The 19556-nt window shown below is 38.0% G+C and overlaps 1 protein-coding gene across 1 annotated transcript in view; it reads left to right on the top strand.

The window, feature by feature from the left end:
* The first annotated feature begins 268 nt into the window (after window positions 1–268).
* B3GALNT2 (beta-1,3-N-acetylgalactosaminyltransferase 2) overlaps window positions 269–19556 on the top strand; it is a 30787-nt gene continuing 11499 nt past the window's right edge. Inside the window, exons 1-5 of the mRNA XM_015816917.1 lie at window positions 269–393; window positions 7376–7523; window positions 8288–8388; window positions 8835–9028; window positions 11661–11756. Of these exons, the coding sequence (XP_015672403.1) occupies window positions 282–393; window positions 7376–7523; window positions 8288–8388; window positions 8835–9028; window positions 11661–11756 (651 nt within the window). The 5' untranslated portion in view covers window positions 269–281. The remainder of the gene's footprint in view (window positions 394–7375; window positions 7524–8287; window positions 8389–8834; window positions 9029–11660; window positions 11757–19556) is intronic.

Here is a 19556-nt window from a genome sequence, read left to right as displayed (position 1 = left end):
TGAGAAACGCTGCTCCAGAGAGAGGGGCGCTGTCGGATCGCGCCAAGGTCAAGCCGCTTCCGCTCCGCGGCGAGGCATTGTGGGGATTGTAGTGCAGAGGCCCGGCTCTGCGCACACGCTTTCCTGGTCAGGGGCGGGACTCTGGCTTGGGGCCGGCCGCGGGAGGGGCCGGCGAGGGTCTCTGGTGCTGTGCTGCCGCCCGGAGCGAGGGAGGGCGAGGGAGACCTTTACTGTCCCCGCTCCGAGAGAGGCCGCGACGGCTGTGCAGCGGCCGGCGGCCAATGCGAAATTGGTTGGTACTTCTCTGCCCGTGTGCGGTCGGGGTCGTGCTGCACCTCTGGCTTCTCCTCCTCAGCTGCCCGGCCAGCGGCCCCGGGAAGCAACACCCGGCAGGTAGGAGGCGGAGGAGGCGCCGAGCCACCCAGCCTGCACGCTTGCCGCCCTCCCGCAGGGGAGGCGATGGGGGCAAGAGGCATCTTGCGGGAGGGCCTCCTTTGCGCCCAAGCGACGGAGCCGCTATGCCGGCGGCCGGCTTACGGCTTACGGTTTCGGAGAGCGGGGCATCAGGTAGAGGAGGCGGGCAGCAATGTTTCCTCCACCTTGCAGAGTCCCCCCCGGGCTCTGGAGGGCAAACCGAGGAGAGGTGGAGTAACTCCTCATCTCGGTAGAGAGGAAGGCAATGGCCAACAGCCCTTCTAAGCAAACAAGGCTGCTTGGAGGAATAGGCGAGAAATAAGAGTATGTTGGTGTCTTCCGTGGAGGAAAGAGCTTAGGAGTTGGAGGGCAGAGGGCTTGGATCCGGGGAGATACCCTTTCTCCAGGTAGGAGAAAAGGTGCAGGGTTATGATATACAGTCCCCCCCCCCCCAAACAATTGGAGAGAGGCATGATAAAAGTCAGAGGGAAATGGCAGATGCTGAAGAACAGAGTGGGCTTGATAGTATATTTGATTTTTTTTTTTTTTTTACTAGTTCCACCAGCTGGAGGCATATGTTTGCATAACTGCAATTCTTCAAACAGTTAAGGTCAAAAATCCTTGCTAATCTACTGCAAATTAGATACAGTTGCCAGTAGATATGAATAATTTTTGCTTTTGTAGAATATGGAGCAGAAGTTGAGAAATAGAAAACAAAAAGAAATTAGATTGCTTTCCGTATAGACTTTCCTTCAAGTCAGAGCTTAGCTTCTGGTGATTTCATGGGTACCTTCATGCAGGGTTTTTTGACAGCTGTCGGGGAAAGGAATGTTTATTGCTTTCTGGGATGTTATTTCCACTTCCCAGGATAACCTATAGGTCTGGTGTTCCCAAGAGGTCAGGCTTTGATCCACATTAGGTTGTCAATATGCTGCAATTTTTTGAGACATATTCATTATAGGAAAACGAAATAGCAATAGAAGAATTTATCATGCAACTAATGCATTGATGTTTTATATATCAGTAAACAACTACAATGATTTTTTTCCTAAGGAAGCTTCAGAATTTGAAAATGATTTTACCTGTCTGTCCGTCTGTCTTTTGTAACATGCATCTATCACCACTCCGGTCATTTCATTCACCATCACCATATATAAGCATGTATGCTTCTCTGGTTAACATTTCATGCATTTGATGAAGTAGGTTCTAATACTTGTTTCATTTCAAAATTGTTTATACATACATAAACATACTTACACACACACACACACACATACGCAATTTGAAGAAACTTGTGATTGTCTGGAATCTGGGGATAAAGAAGACCTAGTAAATGTCACACTAAGACTCTTATTTTCATTCATAGAAGAAGAAATTAAGTGCGGTGGGTGACTTCTGTCAATCTTAGAAGTTATAATTAGTCACATTTTGAGAAGGCTAGGGCATTCTTTTTGCCTGAATTTAATTTTTTGCATTTTTTCAGTGATATATGAGTGACCTTGTCTTTAAAATCAAAGATAATTTAAGTCCTAAAAGCATAATTCCTATAAAGCAGTGTTTCTCAACAACTTCAACTGTTAGAATGTCAGTCAAGCCTGACAAAAATATATGGCTATTTTAAAAAGTGGCTGTGTTTGCAATCCCTTAACTCTCTTTTCAAATCATTTTGAAGTGTGCATATCTCTTGTTTATGGGTGTGTATTAGCCAGAAGCCTCACACCAGAAAAAAGGGCAAGGCCAGAACAAAAAAACACATTGCTTAAAAAATTCCTTAATTACCTGTAAAATAAAAAGCCGCATTTTAAAAATTAAGTGATCCTTATAAATGTATATGAACCATTCTCTTTTGCACCCATAAATTTCTCAAAGTACTGTCTTCTTTGAGAAAAATAGCCAAAGAAGAAGAAGAATAACAAAGATCATCATCTTTGAAAAGGAAGGAAGGAAGAAAATAGAAAATAGAAGTTCTAGTTTTATCAGCTAAGTGTCAAGGTTCTGATAGACAAGACCAAATAAATCAGAACTCTGAGGCTTGAGATTTCCTCAAAGAACATGTTTATTGGTTACATAGTATCTGCACAGTCAAAAGTGAAACCAAGTTTGAAGATTCCTTCAGAGAGCAATAATATTACAAAGTTAAACTTCCCACCCAGTACTATGCAATTAGCCATGTTCCCCAATAGAAGAGTTTGGTGGGCCCTATCTAACTGACAGAAATGACCTTGGTTCCCACGGGACAGTAAAAATGTTTAGACTAGTAGAAATCCTCCATCCCCCTCCCAATCTTGTGGCAACTTAAAATGAAGAAAATGGCTGCAGCCAGGTTCGTTGTAGAGTTGACACTAAGATTATATCCCCCTCCCCCAATTCATAGGTATTATATGGGAGAAAACTTTATTTTCCTATTGGGTAAATACAATCTGTTTATATCACCTTCCTGTTATTTTGGCAAAGCAGTTTTTCTTTTTAAGATCTTGAGTTGTAGTCAAGCAATATTTTAGATTGAAAAGGTAGCTAGATCTTAATTATTCATTATATTTGCTTCATAAGTGGTTTGGGGAATTTGATTTCAATTCCCTCATGCTTCTATTTAATAAGCTGTAACAGAAAACTTCAACGTGTTCATGGAGGTCTATATTTTTTATTAGTTTTCTGCCTTCTACCATTACCCTGGAAATAGAACTAGGACCATATTCGTTTGTGCAATGTCTCATGATTTCTTGCTCTATATCCATGTAACCATGTACTGCATCTTGTGTGCTCTATAGCCATGTAACACTTAAAAAGTGTTTTGTATAAGATTTAAACTTATAGACAGTATCACCACCAGATGGATCCGTAGCTGGCTGACCGGCCATACTCAGCGTGTGGTTCTCAATGGAACCACATCTACATGGAGGGAAGTGTGTAGTGGGGTGCCCCAGGGCTCTGTTCTGGGCCCAGTGCTCTTCAACATCTTCATCAATGATCTGGACGAGGGGATAGATGGGGAACTCATCAAATTTGCAGACGACACCAAGCTGGCAGGAATAGCCAACACTCCAGAAGACAGGCTTAAGATACAGGAGGATCTGGACGGACTTGAACACTGGGCACTATCTAACAAAATGAAATTCAATGGTGAAAAAAGTAAGGTTCTACACTTAGGCAAGAAAAACCAAATGTACAGGTATAGTATAGGGGGTACCTTGCTCAATAGTAGTAACTGTGAGAGGGATCTTGGAGTCCTAGTGGACAATCATTTAAATATGAGCCAGCAGTGTGCTGCAGCTGCCAAAAAAGCCAACACAGTGCTAGGCTGCATTAACAGAGGGATAGNGATGTAAAAAAGATGTTGAGACTCTAGAAAGAGTACAGAGAAGAGCAACAAAGATGATTAGGGGACTGGAGGCTAAAACATATAAGGAACGGTTGCTGGAATTGGGTATGTCTAGTTTAACGAAGAGAAGGACGAGGGGGGACATGATAGCAGTGTTCCAATATCTCAGGGGCTGCCACAAAGAAGAGGGAGTCAAGCTGTTTTCCAAAGCGCCTGAAGGCAGGACAAGAAGCAACGGGTGGAAACTAACCAAAGAGAGAAGCAACCTAGAACTTAGGAGAAACTTCCTGACAGTTAGAACAATTAACCAGTGGAACAACCTGCCTCCAGAAGCCGTGAACGCGCCAACACTGGAAGTTTTTAAGAAGAAACTGGACAGCCATTTGTCCGAAATGGTATAGGGTTTCCTGCCTGAGCAGGGGGTTGGACTAGATGACCTCCAAGATCCCTTCCAACTTTATCATCATTATTATTATAGTTGCAGTAAACATAACTGTATTACATTACACACTCTGATGTAATTATTTTCTTCTCTTAAAAGCGCAGAAATGCTTATTGATTTCTGAATCTGTTTTGGAAGACTTGTATATTCTCTCTCTCTTTTTTAAAAGTGCCTCTAGAAAAATAGATAATCCAAGGAACTAAGGTTTACAGACAGAGCTTCTGTGACTGAGCATCATGAGGTATTATTTGCCACATCTGATTAAAGTCTTCTCGGACATTTTTCAAATATCCCAGATGATGAAAAAAACCATATTGTTCATCAAAAAGAGATCCCTTGTGTTCAGTGCTAAAACACAAGTATAGGACTTGCAGCTGTACTTGCTCATTATGTGCCAATAATATATTTTATTCCATTTTGATTTAGGAAGTTATATGAGTTAGCCTTATGGCTTAGTAGCAGTGCAGGCTCATCTGATCAGTGTTTTAAATCATAGTGAATAAACTATAGCTGCGTGTGATGTGTGAATCTAGTTGCAGTTCATTATTTAGATTAATTTCTAAAAAAAGAACCCAAGACAAATTCTTACATAAAAATAGCTATATATTACCATCTGTGGATTTTGGTTAGTTACTGGATTTGCACCTTTCTTTTGACCACACGCAGAATCATGATGATCTCTGATTTCCTCCCCAACTCTAGAAAACAGCCCTCTTTTTTGGTAATGGGTTTCTCAGGGATTCAGGGATTTTCCATTTAATGTTCTCATAGCTACAGCAACAATATCTGTCTCCTTTCTTCCAACAGCAGGTGCATAAGCAAGATGCTCATATAATTAACATTCAACTCCAGGCAGCTTTGGATGACGTTGATTCTCAGGATCCATTTCAACCCAGATTTAAGTGCAGTTTTGAGTCAGAAACAGCCATGATTTCCCCAGGGATGGCATTTATCAATAAAGAGACAGAACCCTTTTAGCTCCCCTGAATCTCTCAGTAGCTTTCCTGTCATCAGTCACAGTCTATTTTTGACATGGGCATCTGAGTTACAGATATAATTTTTTTGGGTGGTTCTGCTTCTGTTTAGGTGTCTAATTTGATATAATACTCCTGAAGGATTACCATATAGCAGAGCAGTAATATTAAAGGGTTTTCTAGATCTCTGTTTTATCTCACATGTTTTATTACTTCTACATGTAACTGCTGCAGAGATTATCTGAGGATGTAGACTAAGAGGTCATCAACATACAGCTGAGGTTCAGTTATTTTCATAATTTCACCTCATTCAAATGGAGACAGTGAATGTCCTGAATCAGTGTCCAGCTGAGTAATGGCCTGGACAGAGACCAAAGTTCAGTCCAGAAAGTTAGATGTGCATTTGGTGAGAAATTCATCTGCCAAGTTTTTCCCTTCATAAGTTACACTATGTTCCATTCTCTTTCTGGGTGCGTTTCAAAACATGACTATTGCTATTAAAGTCCAAATAATTAGGGGGCAGTGTACAGTATCTGGAGGAATTATTTTCTCATGTATACTTATATCTTTGGGATTTCTTCTTTAAATACCTTTGTTGACTAAAGTTAAATGAGTGACTATAAGAGAATGGGTGATCTTTTTAGCTGTTTTCATTTTGTCCATGAAATGTTCTGTTCAGAAAGGCTTGTCTGGTCGCCACATGGTTTTGAGTGCATCATGGAGTTATTTCTGTTTCTTCACACATTGTAGATTTAAATAATTGATTTATAGAAAACGTAATTTTTTGTCTTAGGTAATTAAACCTAAGTAAATGCTATTTTTATACATTTTACATTCTTCATACTGATTTTGTTGAACTCTGTTTTCTCTTTTTATGTAATATACCCATGGAAATATATTACGATAAAAAAGTAATTGATCAGTCTTGCTGGGACTGATGAACAAAGAAAAATTATAAAGTGCGGGCAATTTCAGTTAACATAGCCGCTCCCAAGGAAAACACTTAAATGTGTATGGCACTAATTTAGACTACATATCTTCTTACTCATATTGTACATTGGTTTTCACCTTATCAGCAAATAATTTCTTTTTGTTTCAATGATAAAATATTAGTTAAAAGGAATCCAAGTGTGTTTTCCACCAATTTTTCTTAATTAAAAAGAGGACAGCAACGATAATCTTCGCAAATGTACAATATTAAAGGACAGAGATAGTTGGAAGATCATCATGATCTGGAAACATCCATACTAGATCTGGAACACACAATTTCTTGATTTTTTGGGGGAGTTCGCACTAAAATTAAAACTCTGAAATTATGTCTTGTACATTATGTGCAGTCATTTTTCTAAACAGAGTTGGCATTTAGTTGATTTGACACTTAATTCTTTTTATTCTCAAATTAAGCAGAATGAGATGAAACTGATTTTTTGCCAGGGCTAAATATAAATCTGAATATATCCATTGTACAATAATTTATTAAAAATAAACCATGAATACATGCTGTCATCCATGATGGAATATAAATTACTTGTCTTATTTACTGGACTTATGAAACCATAATAGTTAAAACTAAATCACTGTATTTAATGATAGATGGGTATAGATATGTATATCTGAATATAGTGTATATCTGCATGTGGGAACCTGTGGCTCATCAGATGCTTCGGAATTTAGCATTGCCAGATAAAGCTACTATACAGGAAAATATAATTCAGTAATAAATAAAAAGCTTTGTTTCCTATCTTCCTCAAATATTTATGGTTCATGGATATTGCTCATATTCTGGTCCTTGATTAACAGTTGTGTTGTATTAACACTTAGCTTCTCATTTTTAGAATCATTTCATTACATCTAAGCTGTATCTGTTTTACCATCTAATTTTTAGATCTGTTTGTGTTAAAATACAGTAAATAAATATTAATCTTTTAAGGAAGAGAATACATTATTTTGTAATGTAGGAATCACACACACATTCATATTCTGTTTTCATATATGTTCATATTCAATTCTTTGTGTTAATTTTTCAGTTATCAGGATATGTAAAACTATTTCCAGTATCCTTTTCTAAATTTAAGTAATTATTTTCTTCTAAAATCTTTCTTCTCATTTTATATGGGTTTGGCTAAAATGTTTACAAATAATTGAAAAATGGCTTTTTTATAATATTGATCTGCATACTTGTTTACTTATTTGTCTGCTAAAGTATTTTTAATTTTTACTTCTTAGGTCTACTGGCTTTCTTTCCTCATTGGAAACCAAAACATTATGATGTTATTGTAGGGATACTCTCTGCACGACACAATGATGGACTACGGAATGCTATAAGGAATACTTGGTTTAGGCATTTGAAGCAGCACCCAACATTAAGCCATCGGTAATTCCCCATTCTTATTGCCTTCACTCAAGAAGATTTATAGATTCTCATTGGTTTAAATCAGGGGTAGTCAACCTTGGCTCAGGAATTCTGGGAGTTGAAGTCCACGAGTCATAAAAGAGCCAAGGTTGACTATCCCTGGTTTAAATGAATTATTTCAAGATATCCTTAGCATCATTTGAATAAGAGCCCAAAACTTATGTTAAACAGAATTCTGACATAGCCTTTCCTATATGTTCTTATCAAGAAAAATCTTGTTTTTCTTAATAGTTTCACAACTTGTTTTTCTTGTTACCTTCTGAGAGGAAGCTCCATGGTATCCAAAGCAGAACATTCAGTTTCAGTCACAGTTTTGTTCCATACAGTATTAACCTTGGAACTCTCAAGCTTCCTCCTTCCATTATATATTCAAGATGGACAGTGATTAATATTTATATGTTACTTATATGTAAGGGTGGTTATATACAAATGTTGTATATAGCATGTTTATATGTGTGTTATGTATGTGTACACTTTTGAGAGCAGGCAACAGAATTTGATTTTTAATGTGTGCCAGTGTGCCCACAGTAGAAAAATGACAATAAAGGATATCTTATCTTATCTTTGAATAGTTTCAACGAAATTCCCAGAATTAGCCTATAAAACGAGAATTTTCCATACATACATAAATAAGTGTGTGTGTGTGTGCGTGTGTATTGTTTGAAAAAAAGGTAGCAGAATTGGGCGAATAGAAGAAAAAATAAATGATGTTAATCTTGTTTTAGTGTCCTTGTGAAGTTTATAATTGGTACCCATGGATGTCATGTGCCAGTAGAAGATAGAGAAGATCCCTATTCATGCAAACTTCTAAATATCTCTAATCCAGGTAAGAACTGAAGGTTTGGGGAGAGAAAAAGAGGTATACTGTATGACATTCCTATAATCAGTCATACAAAATATTGTAGCTGCTACAATTTCTTACCCACAAAAGTATTGTTAAATGCATTTAAACAGGCGCTCTTGATATTTTCAAGTAGTTGTGACAGTTAGCAAACTGCAGTTACCTTTTCCTTGTAGTGAGCCAGAAAATAAGTTACAATCCCACTTATCCATGTTAATTTTCAACAATGCTTGAAGTAAATAGGATATAGTTTCAAATGAATATGTTAAGGGTGTAAATGCATTTATGCACTGCGCCTGCTCTAGATGGTAATAGAGAAATTTTCCTTTTGTGGTAAAACAAGAGTACCTGAAAGAGTTACTGAGTCTTGACTGCTTTCTTCTTATTTTAGATGAGCTTGTTTTGCCCGCTTTCTTAATTTTTTTCATTAGTTTTGAATCAAGAAATTGAAGCCTTCACTTTGCCAGAGGATGATACTTCGGTGCTTTCAGAAGACCGAGTGGTCAGCGTGCATTTCAAAGTCCTTTATCCAATTGTCATCACCAGTCTTGGGGTGTTCTACGATGCGAAGGGTGTTGGATTCCAGAGAAACATCACAGTGAAACTGTACCAAGCAGAGCAAGAGGTATACCCTGTCCTTGTAATTCTCTTAATAGAATGGACCAGATCCACAATCTCATTAGGTGGTAGAACTAAGCAGGGGATTATTAAAAAGAGATGTCAATGCTGCTAATATTGAATATTCTTGCTTTGACAAAATATACAGAACTGTCTGGTATTTTTAGAGTTAATTCAGATGATGGTGGGGGGAGGAGAAAGATAGGACTGTGCACTGTATGACAGCAAATTTAGAGAGGGAACATGCTGGTAAATTAATTGCTCAGGGGAAGAGAATTTCAGATCTTAGCATCCCTTCGGTAGTGCTGACATGTTGTAACATAAATAAAAGACTTTTTAGGAAACCAATGCCTGGAAGTTCTTTGAAGTGTTTCATTAGTCGGAACCTGACAAGAGAGTTGACAGATACCCAATGAGGAATGAACAGGCAAAATGACTGGCAGTGCTATCTGCAAGCAGTTTGACTATTGCGTTTCTTAATCATTGTTTTAATTGGGGCAATCAGAAGTAGCTAGTAAAACAGAATAAGTGGGAATAATGGGAAGGGAGTGGGTAAGTGAAGGACAAGTAATCAGTTACGTGTGTTATATATATTCTGTGAGCATTTAGAAGTCCTGGATATGGCAATATGATAGGGACTGTAGTTATGTCCTAATTTTTGAAGTCTTCATTCTCTACTGCAGTAAAGAAACTCATGGCACTTTAAGGAAGATCACAGACCTGAAAAAAACCCAAAAACATTTAAACTTTAAAGCAAACAATAAAATTAAGTTTTCAGCTCCTGAGCCACAGTTTGACAAGAATTTCTAACCGAAACAATGGGAAAGGGAAACTGGAGACTGCATGGGTTTCAGTCACCTTGTTTTACATCTGCACTAAGTGTAGAAGAGTGTTGTTATTTTCCTAGTGTTCTTTGAACGGATGGCTTTGTTTATTGGATTTTTTGTAAACTGCATCTCAAAGGTTTGCACATTATAAAATGAAATCTAAATACAGCAGCAATGTGGTCTTGTAGCCTCTTCAAACGTAAATCCAACAAAGCTCAGTGGGCTTACCACTAAGTAGTTATGTAAAGCATTGCAGCCACAATATGAATACTAAATAAACTCCCTTGCCTTGCAATAGTTATTAAAGGCAGAAATTATCTACCGTTTTCTCAGCTCTGCTTCCATCATCTCATTGCTGTAGCAGATGAATTCTGCTGAATGGCTTTTCAGAAGTCCATTGTGAATCAAAGTTCCGTCTTGTGGTCAGCATTCTGCTAATACATTTTAAAGCAATTATTTGAGGGGACAGGTAGAAACCTTAAGCTTAAGGAAGGTTCTTATAGAATTTAATCTCAGGATTGCTTTCAAAAATACACCAGTGTTGCAATTAGCAGTTTTAGGGGGCATTATAGGTAGGCTTATACTTAGATGTTCATGAATACAAAGAAATCTGGCTGACTGTTTGATAAGATTTTTAAATATTTCATACGTATCCCTTGGCTGTGTTACATAGTAAACATTATTTAGCATTCAAATACAATAAAACTTTGATTTAATATGAGGAAAAGTATTGTATTTGAATGCTAAATGATGTTTACTGTGTAACACAGGCAAGGGATATGGGTGACATGAGAATTGGTTTCATCACTGATACATTTTTCTCTATGGCTCTGAAATGTTAATTCACTATGGTCATATTTCCATAGATTAACATGTTTGCTGTCTTGGGGCAAATGCCTGGCCCTTTGCAGAGAAGTGCACTGCATAGCAGCCTCTAGAGAGTTCTCTTTTATGTTGTAACTTGGATACGGTAAAAAGTGATAGTCTTCTTCTGAGCTGTGTGAGCTGTCTGCTTATTCTCCAGGACAAATAATAGCAGATTCTTCTGCATATGCTAGAATACGCTAGTTTTAAAGAGATTAAAGATGGATTAAGATAATTCTAAGATGACTGGTGTTAGACAAGACCATCCACAAGTTTGACCATTTAAAGTTAATATTTAGGTTGTGTAACATTGAATTACTATTGGTAATTAAAAATATAATTTAATTCAGAGGTGCATTAAGGCAGAGGTCCCCAACCTTTTGGGCACCAGGGACCGGTTCCGTGGAGAGAGGTTTTTCTGCGGGCTGGAGGGTGCGTGGTTTTATGTACTGCCTGCATCCCGCAGATGGGGCTTTGCTTGTTTGTGTGGACAGGTTACTGGCATGCCGTGGCCTGGTACTGGTCCACGGATTGGGGATTGGGGACCCCTGCATTAATGCACTCTTTATATAGACACATAAACTTCCAAAGGTTATATTAAACAATTGTTAGGTAGGTCAAAATATCTAAATTATTTTTGTTTTGACAATGATTCATTTCAGTGTGAGAGAAATTGACTATAACAATAAAGTTTTGTCACAGTCTCTAAAACATAAGAAATGTCTTAAAGCATGTCTCTGTTTTCAACAACATGGTAGCATTTTTGTATCTGTTAGGAGTAGGATACTTAGAGGCTTGAATTTATTAAAATTGCATCATACATAAAAGTGTTTTGCTTTGTTTTAAGATCCAGTTATGTTTTTTTTTTTTCATGAACTGGCCAAGAAGATGTGATTTTTCATGAATGGTTTTCCTGGCTCACAAATGGGTTACTTATTATTTCCATAGGAGGCACTCTTCAGCGCTCGCTTTAGTCCACCTAGTTGTGGAGTGCAAGTGAACAGACTTTGGTACAAACCTGTAGAACAGTTCATTCTGCCAGAGGTATGTGCAGTGTATTTATGGGACATACTGTACATGAAACTGATTCTTCTCAACGACATTTCTTTTTTTTTCATTTATTCATATTTGCTCAGCATTTTGTTGTAATTAATAAACTATTAATGGACTTAGGACTCTGAAAAATCTCACCTAGAACCTGCTAGTTGTCTTTTTTTTGACATTTAAAGATCTATGATACTGTTTCATTTATTTTTCATGTGTCTGAACCCATCTCCCTCAAAGAATAACTTATTGAGAGCTTAATAACATGACAGAAATTAAACATAAGCTTTCCTGAATTTGTTTCCACATCTAGTACACAAGCGGAAGATATTACATACGTTTTGCTCATGAGGTGAAAACAAAAGGCATTATATTGCATTCTGGAATTATGAAGTTTAAAGCCCTTATCATTGCAGAGGGGATGGTGAATAGATCAGGAAAAATAAGCAGATGGATTTAGATTCGGAATCAAGTTCAAGTGAGGACAACTTGTGAACTCCAGAGTAAAATTCCTGTTTCATAGCCTGATTTCTGTAAAGTTGGCCAACTTTGTTCATTCAGGTGTGAACGACCCATGCATGTGGAGTTCAAACTAGCTGCTTTATTGTTCTCTACGTGAATCTCCCCAAACTGGCAGCTTTCACCTGGGAAAAACTAGATAAGGCTCAAAGGCATTTGGGAGAGGTCATATCGTGCCCTCTTGGATTTATGTAGTAAGTCCAGACTAATTCCCTGCTTTAGCCCTCCTCCCGATTGGGAGGGTTCTTCTCCCAACCATTCATGGCTCTATTCTGAGGCTGATTTTTTTAAAAAAAAATCTGCTAAGCAGCATAGAAATCATTCTCAGCGAACAAAAATGTGCGTAGAAAAAGTATGTTGATCTGAGATCTTACAAGGTTGACTAGGTGCTGAGATCTCCCAGACTGATTATATTTACTTTAAAGTTGAAATAATAATAAAAAAAGAAGTGCTGACAGTACTTTTTCTCTCCAAATTTAAGTGGCATGAAGCTGAATAGCTCTTGGAAGTGACAAGTTGACCACTCCTGATTTAAGATATGACTAATGAACAAGACAGAATTATGAATCATCATTTTATCTGGCTTACTTTAATAAATAGTAGTCTAAGGTAAAAAATACATGTGACTGAGCTTAAATATAATGGAAAGGTTTTTTTAGTTTAAAAGTGGAATTAAAAACTCTGTTGTCCTTGCAGATTTACCAGAGGAAAAAAGTAAGAGGAGGCCACAAGAATAAGCAATGAAGGGTTATTCATACATTCTAGATCAGGGGTAGTCAACCTTGGCTCTTTTATGACTCGTGGACTTCAACTCCTAGAATTCTGGGAGTTGAAGTCCACGAGTCATAAAAGAGCCAAGGTTGACTACCCCTGTTCTAGATTATAAATCTTATAATTTCTGTTTAGGTGGAATTTAGTAAGAATTTTACTCCAGAATATTTGAAGTATTTACTTTAGCAAAAATGAACTTTAAAACATTTGTTCTGGTTTCAGAGAGTGGCAGCATTGTTTTCAGTGAAGTGAGGTTTTCATATGTTAAGAAGATGTTGCCAACTGAATATCATTAACTATGAACACAAAGGGCTTTGTTTGGAAGAGAGCGCTTCTGTTCAGTTTGTGCTATGGCACTTACTGCCAGGCAGCTATTCAAATTCTGAGATTAGGGATAGAAGAGAGGATTGTGGATTCAGACAGCAATGTTGTTGGATTAAGACATTTTTAAGTTGTTAATTCAGGAGCACAATGAATGCTGATTAAATTCTTATCCATTAATTAAACATTAACCACATTATTGTTTTTAAGAACAATAATACAAAAGTTACATTTGCCATGATTTTCAGACACAATAGTTTTAGCAAAAACATTTAAATGCCATTTTATTCTTATTTTATAGATGATTTACCCTTCAAGTGAATCTAAGCTGATATTATCCAACAACTGAGAAAAATATAAAAAATAACTATAAATATCATAATATAACCACAACTATAACAAACACAAAAATCGTAACAAGCAGCACTGATACATATCCTAGGCGAGACTTTGTTGCATCAACAGTCACTGCATGCCTGCGTAAACAACCTGGTCTTTAGCAGCTTTCCAGATGTTAATAGGGAGGATGCTGCGCAAAGAGCATAGCTGGTGCCACAGGAAAAAGGCTTTGGCAGAGAATGCTCACCTCCAAGGCCCCTTCCCATGTCTGGGAGCTCTTAACATGTTCTATCTACTTGCAGATCTTAGGCAGGCAGATTCTGTTTAGACCAAATGATCTTATGAATAGCCAAGCCATGCACAGTTTTATAAATTATTACACCTGGAAATGCACCTAACATCAAACTGGCAGCGACTGTAGCTCTCTCGGTATAGATGCCGTATGGGAGTATTAAAGCACTTCCGTTAGTGTGCATTCTGTGCTAACAGTGGCTTCTAAGACAGTGGTTCTCAACCTTTTTAATGCCGCGACCCCAACCGGTCGTAAGTCGAGGACTAAACCGGTCGTAAGCCGAGGACTAAACCGGTCATAAGCCGAGGACTACCCAACCGGTCGTAAGTCGAGGACTTTCCCTGCCCGGGAGCGCCGCACATGCGTGGTTCCGCCCCCTGCGCCGGCCGAGGCGTAGCTGGCAAGCGGCAGAGATGGAGCAGGCCGACCACCAGCTGGCCCAGCCCAAGGGAGGTAAGGCACCCGCTGGAAAAGGGAAAAAAATGGCGGACAAAAAAAATGGCGGACAGCCTTGCTTGGCGACCCCCATGAAATGGTCGATCGACCCCAAATGGGGTCCCGACCCACAGGTTGAGAACCACTGTTGTAAGAGCTCTTCAAGAGAGACCTATGTAGACTTAAATAGTCTGGTTGGAAGGTGGTGAGGAAATGAATGACTATTGTCAATGCCTCCTGTTTCAGGAACACACATAACTGGTACATGAGCCAAAGTTGGGCAATGACTCTCCGGTTCACAGCTTCTATCTGCTGATAGAGCAGGAGCTGTGAGTCCAGAAGAATCCTCAGATTATGTATCAGATCCTTTTTGGGAAGCATAGTTCCATTAAGAGTTAATGTTGGAAATCCAGCATCTCGGTTTCTATTTTAATAGCTATCCTGCCTTATTTGGGTTAAATTTTAACTTGTTGTTCCAATCCCCTTATAGCCTCTGTACACTGGATCAAGACTTTCACTATTTGCTGTTCAGTCTAGGGTACAGTCGTAGTGTTGGATATCATCGGATTATGGAAAATAATGCATTGTATACATCAAACTTTCAAATAATGTACTCTCCCAGAGTTTTCATGTAGATATTAAATAAAATGAAGGAGGGGGTCAAAGCTCCTGGACATTTCATACTACAGTGCCTGAGGGCTTGACCACCCATCTCCCCCATGCATCAAATGGAATTACCCTCTTATAAAAGAACAGAACAACATTCTGCAGAATGGTGCCTGCAACCCCAGCTCTTGCAGATGGTTTAGATTAGGATATGGTTGACAGTAATAAAGGCCACTGAGAGAACCAGCAGGATGAGGAACGTTGCATTACCCTGTCCAAGTCTCATCAATATTCAATGACAAAAGTAATCAGTTCCATCCCCTGCCTGGATCTAACTTCTGACTGAAAAGGGTCCAGATAATCTTTCCCATAGTTCTGTGTAGTTGAAGCCCCACCACCTTTTCAATAAACTTCTTACAAAAGTGGAGGTTGGAGACAGGACAATACAGTATTTGCCTGGGCCTTCTTAAGAAGAGACATACTAGAGATGACATCCCTGACATCCTCCCCCGCCAATATCCTAGGTCAGGGGTAAGCAACCTTGGCTCTTTTATGACTCGTGGACTTCAACTCCCAGCTCAGGAATTCTGGGAGTTGAAGTCCACGAGTCATAAAAGAGTCAAGGTTGCCTACCCCTGTCCTAAGTTCACCTGCCTCTAAAAACTGGCCCATTCCATTATATAAATTAGAACCCTTTCCTGAATTAAAATATGGATTTTCTAAAAATGTTCTAAAATATTGATTTTACATTATTAATATTATTTGTATTGGATTAGATGTTGATTTATTCCTTTGAACTTTTTAATTCCTGGGTAATATGATAATATAGTATATAATATGGATAGCAATTTCAGCAATAGTTTGTTAAAAATGAAGGTGAGATTTGTCCATCTGCTGATCTTTTTCATGCTTTTAAAGGCGTCACTGAAAGGAAGATTAATAAGCTTCAGTGTCTGGAAGCTTCAGATTGATTAAGTGTATTACTGCCAAAAGAAATAACTATAGAAGTAGACCCCATAAGATAGTAGTTTAAAGAAATAGTGATTTGTTTGTGGCTCTTCATGCTTTTATGTGTATATTAAACAGAATCAGAGAAGAATACGCCAGGAGCAATTATCTCCAAATTTTAAAATTTAAAATTTTAAAAAGGTTGAATTCAATTATATACAGACAGTTCAAAATCTTAAGTTTCTGTTTTATGTCTCCTGCACTTTTTGATAAACTAAACTATTGTGCTTCTTGGTGTTGTTTACATTGAGGGTCCCCAACCCCTGGGCCCTGGCCCACTACCGGGCCTTGAGCCATTTGGAATCAGGCTGTGGAAGTAGCGGGTGAGGGCATGCATGCATATCCTCACTTGTGCGAGCAGCAGGCGAGCGCATGCACACTCCATTTGCACATGCATGCACACTTGCCTGCCGCTCGCGCAGAGCTATCCCCTCTCCCCCACCCTCAGCCAATCCGCAAAGTCGGAAAGGTTGGGGAACTCTAATTTACATCATAGCTGCTAGCCACATTATTAGTGTGAGAACCATCTCTTAAACCACATGTTTCTAAAAACACATCAAAATGAAGGGCATTTGTTCTTTCAGTCATCAGAAGACAGGCCTAGTTGGATAGTACCTAATTAAATAAAGCTGCACTTTTTCTACACATTCATCTGAAAGTAAATCCCACTTAATTCATTGGAACCTAGATCTGAGTCAGCAGTTCTAATACTGATACATTGATTATTGCAAAATGTTACTGCTATTCTGGAGGTCTGAATACTATTTTGAATGTATTCAGGCTCTAACTATGACTGTCAAACATTTTTATCTTTAATGGTTATTGCATTTCCTTTCTGCATTTTTTATTTAGTACCTACTTCCTAGTAATGCATATACAAGTGGTATATGAATCTTGTGGAATATGTTCAACTCTGCAAAAGCCTATGATGTAATTCATTTATTAATGTGAAGGTATCAGTCTCGCTGCTTCTTGTTAAAACATAAATTAGTAGCAGCTGCCTCTGTGAAAAAGCTCAGCATTTTATTTTGTTGATCAAGCTGCAGATGGGAAGAAAGAGATCTATTACTGAAATGAAAGAGAGGTATCTAACTAAATCTAGCTATAAATTAGCTTGGGGTTATTTCTGTCAGCTGTTCCTCTTTAATGTACATCAATTGCCTTAAACTAGCAACAATGGAATTCAATTTGGCTAGCTGCATTTTCAGTGTTGTGCGAATACCTGGAAAATCCAGTTAATTGTATAAGCCATGGTACAAGTAACTATGCCATGGATACATATTTTATGAATGAGACTACTATGCCATGCAATTGGGAGCAATGTGTGATAGATGGGTTGTTTCTCTTATTTTTCTTTATACTACTGTAGTTTATAATGGAATAGAGTGTCTCTTTTTTTTTAAAAAAACTTGGTAACACATTACCAACTGAGGCCAGAGCAGAAGCCATGAGCTTCTCAGCTTACAACGTTCTTTACCTAGTTCTTGTCAGATTTTTTTGGGGGGGACCTTAAATACTAGAAGCCATGGCCTCAAATTTGACTTAATACTTACAGATCTGCAAGTTGTTAGATCTTGCCCCTCTGTGACTTAGTGATGGAGGAGAGAATAGACATAGCATACATTACTAATATTGATTGAGTGAAGATGGAGGGGTTTTGCATTTTGCATCAGCTTCAACACCAAGATTGGGGAGAAGGGTTGATGATCCTCCAGGAGAATCTGATGCCAGATGTTGCTCCATAGATGGCTAGAGTTGAGGCTGTATATATAACCTTGGGCCCAAATAACAGGTAGATGTTCTACAAGGAAAATATTTAGTCAAGTTTGGCTGGTTCATATTTCTCATTCTTGACCAGAAGTGCTCATATAATTGTCTCTTGGCAAGACAACTAACTGCACTTAATAGCTGTCCATGAAGATGATTTAGAAGGCAGAGCTGACACAGAATGCAACTCCCTTCCCATCAGCTGCTAGACCTGATATATCAGAAAGACGCTGGTTTTATAGGAGCTATGTTGGTGCTGATTGTCTTCCAGATTCAAACCAAAGTGTTGGTTATTACTTACAAAATCTTTTATGATTTGAGCCCTTGTTACCTTTGTGACTGTCTACTCCAGGTAGAATCTTTTTGTCCAATACATGGGAGCCAAGAGGAATGCTGTGGTTTCCATCCTCCCTGGAGATTAGAAGTTAGGGCCTGGAGGATAGCCTTCACTGTGGACTAGCTTGCTCTTGAGGTTAGGATAGTTATTTACCTTTTGTCATTTAGGAAAAAAACTTGATTTTCTACACAAGCTTTTAGAGGAGAATCTCATATACAGTTGTCAGCATTTTAGTTAATAAGTGGACCAATATAATATTTATGAATTTATGTGATTATATGTAATATATCTGCCTAGAATTCATAGAAGAGTATCATATAGAATAATGTAAATTGAAATTATTATAAATAAAAAAACTAGCGTTTAGGTTTTTTGCACAATATAATAGATGAGGTTATCAACTTGTGCCTATATACAATAATAGCTGTACTCACAAGATAGAGGATATTCTGGTTTTAGATGAAAATTTACCAGTGTAGATAAAAATCTGTGTATGCTTTGTCAAAAGGAAATTCTAGCATTTTCAGTAGGGATTACTCTAAATTGCTAATAGGTTGATTCAAGCATAACATTAAATATGAATCAGGCTATCAAATCCTGGTTAGTTAACTGTAATTTTAAAATGTCTTAGGTGCTTGCTGACATATCACAGTGCCTACACTCTTTTCATTGTACTGTACTTGCATAATATTTTGTCACCTTTTCATACTAAAAGTGGCTGGATTTCTTTGTTGATTTTTGAAGATTGCAATATTTCAGAAACGACAGATATCAGTGGTCTGTACGTTTGACAGACAGGAAAAAGAACTCTGGTGTTTTACTAGTTGGTAATACTTTTTTTTAAAAAAAGGATTGTATCTGACCACTTAAGAATTATCCCCCATAGAAAGATGGATAGTTTATATACAGAAGAGATATGAGATAAAAAATTATCATGTAGGTTATGAATAAAATTTTTTCTTATGTTAGTAGAATGAATGTTATGAAGGGGGTTAAAGAAATTAGGATGTTGTTTATTTTAAAATTAGAGAGTATGGTAGATAAGTTGTGGATATTATAATGGCTTGGTAACCCTGTGTTCAGTTCTGGGAAGTGAGGGAGGGGAAGGGGGGGAAAGGGAGGGGGAGGGGGATAATGGGGTGGGGGTAGAGTTGGGATGGTATTATAAGTATGCATTAATAGTTATATAACTAAAATGTGTAATGTTAGAATTGAAATGTATGTATGTTAATGCATTCTATGTTTGTTAAAAAAAAAAAAGAAAAAGAATTATTCCCCATGATGAACAAATGATAAGCTTTGTCTTATCACTGATTTTTCATTACAAAATATAATGTGCAGCTGTCAGCTCAGTTGGGCATATATTTTGGGCTGTTGGAAGCATTCAGAACAGGTGCTTTGCAAA

Source organism: Protobothrops mucrosquamatus, unplaced genomic scaffold (assembly GCF_001527695.2).
Source record: "Protobothrops mucrosquamatus isolate PMUCROS unplaced genomic scaffold, P.Mucros_1.0 scaffold527, whole genome shotgun sequence".
Taxonomy (NCBI): domain Eukaryota; kingdom Metazoa; phylum Chordata; class Lepidosauria; order Squamata; family Viperidae; genus Protobothrops; species Protobothrops mucrosquamatus.
Note: the sequence above shows the minus strand (reverse complement) of the source record. Positions and strands in the feature narration are given on the sequence as shown.